We start from the raw sequence: 8,551 nt of genomic DNA, 5'->3' as shown, positions 1-8,551 counted from the left end.
GCTGCTCATGAGTGTGCATTAGGAAATAATACCAATTTCTCTCAAACTTCCCTGGAAACAGCCAGTGCCACAGTTTAAATTTACCGCAGACTTCCCGTTTTCGTCAGAGACCAGTCCTAATTTCAACCACTCTGAGCCAGTGATGAGTTTCCGCATCTACACATTTCAGAAAGACATGGTAGGTGCCTTCATTTGTATAATTTCTTATAACAGTGACATGAATGATTGTGGATAAATATGTGATAACAAAAAGTACGATATATTTGAACAGATTTCAAAATTGTGCAGGAAGACATAATGAGAGAGAAATAATTAGTCAGTCCTAAAATAGTGGGGCATAAATGTATTCAAAGAAAATATATACTGTATGGTAAACATTAGACTAAGTCATACCTGTAAGACCAAAAAAGTGCAGATCAATATATACTTGATTCACTGGCTACTTGCATCATCTGATCCACTGGTAGTCTGCCATAGAAAAGCACGATACCTCAGACAAGAGAAATCACTCTTCCCTGAGGTGATTGCACGTCTAAGAGAGCCGAATATATGATGATGATGATGATGATAATTAAATGCAACTGAGGGAGAAAGTAGGTAATCAGTATATGAGTATATGAGTAAGTATTTGGAATACTTTTCTTCTTAAATATTAAAAAAAATAATTTTTTATATGATACCTTATTATGACAAGAGATAAGGCAAATTTTTTAAATATCACAGTAAAATTTACTAAAATGTAAAAAAAACAAAAAAAAACAATAGATTGAAATGTTTCCAGATTCGCAGACCTCTGGCTTTGAAATTACTGCTTTAGACCAGCGTGCGGCGGGCAGTGAAGACTACGGACGTTACTCCGAAGTTTTCAGCCACCTGCTCAGGGAGAATCGACCTCAAAATCGACCTACTATGCATTTCAGCGGCTGTGTTACCTCGATTTTCTGGGTTTTCTCGGTAACGAAGTGTTGGATCACTATTATACTTTGCCACAGTTTATTTCACACCTAGCGCTAATTTCTGACTGCATAGTGCATTACCAGAAGTGTATGAGTAAGCTACATACTCTTGACAGTCGAGAGAAATTCCCGATATTGAGAGACAGTATTCGGACACAGCCATCACTACGTCACTCCTTAGACCCCACCCACCTCTCTCCCCCTACCTGTATGATCCCTCCTTCCTTCTATCACTCTTTACCCCCTCCCTCCCTCAACCTCCCCCATTCTCTCTCTCTCTCTCTCTCTCTCTCTCTCTCTCTCTCTCTCTCTCTCTCTCTCTCTCTCTCTCATGGAATTCAATTAAATTAATTTCAACCTTGCACTAACCCACGAGATGTATATGGCTCTCCAACTGGTGCATGCATTAGCCATAAAACAATGAGGTGTGCGTAAATTGTCTTTCTTTCCCTTCATCTGGGCTATATACTCTTGGTAGCTCATGGATTAATTTCCATTTCGCCTTGTAGCCTCTACCCTAAAGTACGATTGGGGATGGGCGCCAGAGCAGTAACATGATGAATTCGAGATATTTTATTATTACATTGTATTATAATTATTATTATTATTATTAGTAGTAGTAGTAGTAGTTGTAGTAGTGGTGGTAGTAATAATAGTAGTAGTAGTAATAGTAACAGTATTACCGTTAGTATTGTTATTATTTTTATGAGTAATATTATTAATATTATTATTAATATTATTATTACTGTTATTAATATTAGTATTAGTATTAGTATTATTTTTATTAGTATTATTGTGTATAATATATATCTATAAATCCTTTTTAGGACAGAAATGAAAACGGAAATTAATCCATGGGATAACTTTTTAAGAAAGAGAACTACAGGTTATATGGAAGAGTATTTCACAGTTCAAAATACACTGTGAGCGGAAGCGGATATATGATGAGGTGACAAGTGATGACAACATGAGTGCACAGCATAACCTTTCTTTACTCCACGTCACTTTCCAAGAACAAGTCTTCCTCATCATCGCTTTCGAGGTTTATGATGACGGGATCTATGCTGTGGTGTATGTTGTCTGTGGCCCAGTACTCCTCCTCAAAGCCTTGTGATCGGCGAACCGCACCTGCCCACACCTCTGCCGTTACACCCATTTTTGCCTCCTCCAGCCTGGCCTGCAAGTCTGCCCGAGTGAAGTGTTGTAAGGACGAGCGCACGTGTCTTTTCATGTGCCCCCATACTTGTTCAATGGCATTCAGTTCTGGATGGGCTGGTGGCAAGCGGACGACCTCATGACCCCACATTCGAATGGTGTTGTCGACGATGTATTGTGGCTGTGGACGGTTCCGTTTGCATATGAGCAGGAGCTCAGGCCGTGTCGCGTGTGGTGGGAAGGGCAGCCTGTGTTTCTCCAACCATGTAATGAGGTCAGCTTCCCTGGTGGCAGTGGTAGGGCAACGACTCTTCTCCGTCTGCTGGCTGTGATATGGCGCATTGTCTAATACAAGCACAGATGGTTCAGCCAGCGAGGGCAGGAGCTGTGATGTCAGCCAACGAAGGAAGAGCTCCCCGTTAACCTCGCCGTGGTAGTCACCACTGGTTGTCTTGGTGTGGTAGCACAGGAACGAATCCTCCACAAAACCATCAGCGGTGCCGGCTGCAACTACCACAAAGCGGTCCCCTTCTCCGGGGAGCACGTGACGGCTGTACGTGGTGCTTGTGGCAGGTTGCGTTGTGTCCACCCACTTCATGCTGTGGTGCATCCTGGTGGTGAACCATGTCTCGTCAAGGTACACCACCTGCATCCCTCTCTCCCGGTGTTGCTTCAGTGCCCTGAGAGCATTAATCCGCCGGCATACAACGTCCAGGGACTCCTTCCTCACATACATAGTCCGGTTTGATGTCCTATAGCGGAATCCCATATCGTGGAGGTGTCGCCAGACCGACATATCCGAGGTTGCCATCGGAATGATGCTGTCGATCATCAGCTCCTCCGTCAGGGAAGCAATAGTCATAACTTCTTTGGCGGCGAACTTTGAATGGACTTTGCGACGAATGGCCGCTACGGTGAAACTGTCGAATCCGGCCGGTGTTGTGGGAGGTGTTGCAGGTGGTGGTGGTGGTAGTGCCTGGGCCGTCCCTGCCTCGCAGTTGGTGGTGCGATGCCGCCTTTCCACCGTCCTCACCGCGCGGACGCTCATGCCGACCGCATAGGCAACCCTGTCATACGGCCTGCTTGGTGATAGGTCAATATTACATTAGTGATATGTCTTTTACCTTTAGTGAAGTATTATCAGGGCTGGAGACAAAATTCACCTTGATCCATTACCGCTTTAACAACGAAACCTTGGCAAAGAAAATGTATAAATAAAACACACACACACACACACACACACACACACACACACACACACACACACACACACACACACACACACACACACACACACACACACACACACACACACATGAAGGTGGCTTCTGTCCTTAACCCTTAAATTTCTTACACCACCCACCATATGTGAAAATGCATGATGTGCTGTATTATAACCCAGTGAATACCTTATATGGTGTATTATTGGATCATATGACAATTTCTTTACCCATGTTCGGGTATGTATAGATAGTTTATGCGTATCCGTTGATATGGAGCCCATCACTCATCAAGTTAGTGATGGGAATGAATGGGTTGCAGTAATATAGCTATAAACGACACGCACCTGTGCAAACTGAACCTCAGCCGATTGTCTCTCTGTTCCTTGGTAAACAAGGATAAAAGCCGCATGACAATGCCATTCCTGCAGCCACGGGGACAATGACGTAACTTATATGCAAGACTGTTTATCCTTGGAGCCAACGTCCTGTATTTCTTGGGTATTACTGTAGAGTGCAGCCACAAACCCGTTTAACAAACCATGTAACTTCGCAACACCTCAAACTGCTCAGCTCCAGTAAACCATCTGTTTGCCATCATTCTCGCTCGTTATTACCCTCCACATTACCGTACCCAAGGCTTTACTTCCACATTATTTCACTTTACAAAAATGACACGTGCATGTTGGTATACCATATTTCTATATACTTCAGGAATACAGCATGCACCGTAAGTTATGAATCCAAGAGAGAGAGAGAGAGAGAGAGAAGGGGGGAGGTTGAGGGAGGGAGGGGGTAAAGAGTGATAGAAGGAAGGAGGGATCATACAGGTAGGGGGAGAGAGGTGGGTGGGGTCTAAGGAGTGACGTAGTGATGGCTGTGTCCGAATACTGTCTCTCGATATCGGGAATTTCTCTCGACTGTCAAGAGTATGTAGCTTACTCATACACTTCTGGTAATGCACTATGCAGTCAGAAATTAGCGCTAGGTGTGAAATAAACTGTGGCAAAGTATAATAGTGATCCAACACTTCGTTACCGAGAAAACCCAGAAAATCGAGGTAACACAGCCGCTGAAATGCCTAGTAAATGCTTCTGTGAATGCTTTTATGGTTGTCCTCCATGTTTTCTAATCATTTATATAACCTATCAAGCACAAAAAAAGGTTGAAAATTGGCCGACACCAACGCTCCATGAGGGTCCAAAGTCTGCCAGCACGTGGCGGGTTAATGAGCATCCTGAGCACCCACTCTCCACTGAGTCACAGAAGAAGATCTGCTGGATGCAAACACAGACTTCACAGAGATAATCCAAATCAGCCATGCTTTTCTCATCAGTAGCGGTCATAATTCTCCCAATAACAACGTCTGTCATTTCCTTCCATTTCTTATATGAGAGTGATTTGTCAGTTGTCGCCACTGACTGGGAGAGCTTAACATTTGACATCCCCCACTGAGCCATCATAAGTGAAGCCAGCTCGACGGTCATCTCTCACAGAGGGTATTTAGACCTTGGGATATCATCATTGAGGAGCTTTTCCTCCTGCAGAAGCATCCCTCTCTAAAGGATGGATCTCCAACTTGGCACCTCACTGGGAATAAACTCCTTTCCTGGACCCACAAATTCCGAGAGTTTTTACCTTGCGAAATTCCTAGTTGTAGAGGTGGATTTGGCCATCATTTCAAATAACACTCAGTAATCCGTTCAATTCTCTCTCTTGCTTTACCTGTAATAGTCATCTTAGTATTATACCCTATTCTGCCTAAGCTGGTGGACATTGACCCTATGGGCATATTGACATGTCCACCAAAGTTGGTGGAGTTTGAAACCATTGTGGGGGTCATGAGATGGGCAAAATTACCCGTTCCTTTCTGACTGGATGATCATTTTCGCAAATTTCATGAGATTTACGAAACTGAACATCCAGTCAAAGAGGAGGAGGTCATTTTGCTTCTCACAGCCCCCACAATGGAGATGAGCTCTGCCAACTTAGGTGGGTACATTATTGTTTCAATACATAACAGAATGCATCACATTTGACCATGAAAATGTAATTTTACTGAAAATTGACAACCAATAAATCTTTCTTAGAATTAAATTTTACGTAAGAATACATATTTCCTCGAGTGAAAATCGGACTTCGGAAAATATGACATGCCATACAGAGGCGTGGAATTCCTGACAAAGGCTATCCAGGTTTGATTCAGAGTTTTCATTCTAGGTGTACTGCCAACCAAGGATACCGAGCATCACTCACTATGTTAGATGGCTGTTGGCTTAAGTACCTAACCTGCCTCTTGGCAAGTCCAGCATTTAGTCCTGCAGGGTATCTAACCACCCTACTCGCTTGCCTAGGCCAGTGGGGTTGCCCGTTTGGTCGCCAACGATCTAACTGTGAGAAATGCAGTACTGGAAGACATGTTAGCAGTAGCAATATATATATATATATATATATATATATATATATATATATATATATATATATATATATATATATATATATATATATATATATAATGAAGAGTATTTAGTGGTTAGTACTAGTCGCAACATTTTATTTTAAAAGGTCACTGAAGGCCAAGCGGGAATGTGAAGAAGGGCATGTAAACATTAAAATGTAAATTCTATTTGAAGCAACTATTGGTGATGGAACCAGTGATGCCTTGACACATGTATTTACAGTGGGGTACTAAAGACTGGTAAATGGTAGCTAATATAAAATAATACTGGGTGTGTGTGTAGCACTGTCAAAACTGGAAAAAAAAAATTCTAATGAATCTTGGTAGTGTGGTTTGATCTGGGTCTCAGAAGGGCCAGTTCCAATTTGATGACTGAAATTTTTTGAAGTAGTGTTTTGGACCTTAATAACTGTACCCATTGGTGTTACAATACATGCACATGGTGAGCCATTTCTCTAGAATTTCATGTGTCTCTGGAGAGAGAGAGAGAGAGAGAGAGAGAGGGGGGAGGTACATCCACAATCCTATGTCTGTTACCTCTCTGAAATAACAAACAGACGATTTTATTCAGCAAAAAGTGATGGTAACCATGGTGGAGCATGATGATGGTGATGGTGGTTGTGGTTGTAGGTATGACGCTGATGGTGGAGGTAGCTGATATAGTGATGGTGTTATCTGTGATGATGATGGTGGTGGTAGTAGCTGTGATTGTAGTGGTGGTAGATGGTGGTGGTGGTCCTGACGGTATCTCAGACGCTGATGGAGGTAGTAATGAATGTGGTAGTGCCGGTGGTGATAGCTGTTCAAAAACTGATATTATCTGGGTTAGTGCTACGCAACCTGAGAGAGCCACAAGGCATCTGCTCCTAAGCGAAGCTCAGTTCAGACACGACCCTTGTTAAGGTTAACCGGTACCGTGCTAGGCAAAAAAAAAAAAAAAAAAAATGATACCCCTCTATGCCGACCAATTTGGCTATATGGGCTTAATACATCAATATAAGATCCCTGGCACTCATAAAAGTACTTACTAAAGCCAGATAGTTGGTTGAATAGAGTCAGGAGTGCAACGAATCCCGAGTTCTAATAATTACTGTCAGGAGTGGAATGAATCTCTAAATTGTAACAGTTAGTGTCAGGAGTGGAAATTCGTCTGGAGAGATAAAGATGCATGGAAAGGTTGCCAAAATGGTGTATATACTCGCAGAGCTGTAGCATAGCAAGAGGAGCAAAAGATAGATATAGTTGCGATGGGAGAGCACAGCAAGAACCACAGGAAGGCCAAAAGAAATATCGAAAAGAACAGAAAAAATATCAAGAAGAAGAAAAAGAAGCCGAAGCACAACAGTGTGCAAGACTAGAGAAACAGTAGTATGGGAACAGACGTGAGCTTCGCCAGCTATGAGAAAAACTGTAGAGTGGATCAAGGGAACTGAGCCAACAATGAGAGGTGGCATACAGCAAGGTTGAGAGAATAAATACCAGGTATGAGAAGTGAGAGAAGAGACATCATGTATATTGGAGGATAAAGTGAGAAGAGAAATACTGGAAATGAATACGTTGAACAGTATTTGGAAAAGAGTCACCACCTCGCACACCATTTAGGTGCTAGTGGCAGGTGCACAGTGGGAGATGATGAGATTCAGGGAGTGGTATGCCTAATAGTCGTTGACACAGGGTTAGAGATGTAATTGGAAGTGGTGTGTCAGGCAGTTTCCAGAGAATCCGCATCCACTGTGGGGAGTTACGGGGTGCTGCACCGGGTTTGGAGGACTGCTGGGTGTTAGAATGCTGCAGGGAGGTAAGGAAGAGACCCTGGCCATGCGTGTCACTGAGGCATGGGGAACCCTGCATCTTGAGTTTGGTCTGTCTGGTGTCCTGCTATTGCCTGGTTGACTTTGATTCATTGCCAGGGAGGAAGGAGCGTTCTGCTAAGGGCTTTGGAGCATGTGGGTTTACTAGTGATGAACAGACTGACTACATTCATCCCCCTTCAGTCAGAGATGCTGGTACCCTGGAAGATCCATAACACACTGCTTCTTTGAGATTGGTAGAGCACAGGAGTCATGGCATGAAAGAGGAAGGAGTGATGGTGGCAGGACCTTAGTTGACCCTATGGCAAGTGTAACCATTGTCATAGCCAACGTTTCATTTTCTCTAGAAGATAGCTAAGGGCGCTGTTGTGGGGTTGTGCCAAGAAGTCGATCAGGAGCCACCAAACAATGTGTGCAAGAGGATTACAGTTGGGCTTCAAGAAGAATTGCTGAACCATTTATGGGATTTGTTTGCCTGGAGTGCCCAGTTGCTTGAAAACCCACAGATAGAGGAACTATGGAGGCTCTTGGTGAGGTATGCTGATGTATTTTCAACAAGAGACCTGGACCTGGGAAGTGGTCTTGGAGCGGATCCAGGGACCTGCTGGACGCCAGAGGTGAAAGGCAGGCCTGGAAGAATGACAGAATTTAAAGCACTGGTGATCCAACACTTCATACCATGGGACGTAGACAGCATACGCAATGGCATGGCAATGACCAATTAGAAAGTTTATCTTGTGTATACTTGTATATAGGGAGGATTAGGTGGTTGTGTCGGGGATGACACAGTTTTGAGTAAAAGGCAGTGTTATGCCAGTAAGAATAGGGTAGTGTTTATATCTGGAGCTGTGAGGAACATTGTGGAGGTTTCTGTTTATTTTTTCTTTCTGTCTCATGACAGGAATTAGTTCTTGTCATGATTGCTGATATATATATATATATATATATATA

General features: G+C 43.2%; 1 protein-coding gene across 1 annotated transcript; it reads right to left on the bottom strand.

Moving 5' to 3' along the window:
- Positions 1-1,947: 1,947 nt before the first annotated feature.
- On the bottom strand, positions 1,948-3,159 carry LOC145418271 (uncharacterized). The gene has a single exon (XM_080286714.1). It carries the CDS (start codon positions 3,157-3,159, stop codon positions 1,948-1,950), a length of 1,212 nt encoding a protein of 403 aa, XP_080142840.1.
- Between the last annotated feature and the right edge of the window lie 5,392 nt (positions 3,160-8,551).

The sequence above is a fragment of the Coenobita brevimanus genome, chromosome 113 (assembly GCF_032717465.1).
Source record: "Coenobita brevimanus isolate Jiangsu-jjx chromosome 113, ASM3271746v2, whole genome shotgun sequence".
Classification (NCBI taxonomy): Eukaryota; Metazoa; Arthropoda; class Malacostraca; order Decapoda; family Coenobitidae; genus Coenobita; species Coenobita brevimanus.
The sequence above is the reverse complement of the archived record's forward strand: the minus strand, read 5'-3'. Positions and strand labels throughout refer to the sequence as shown.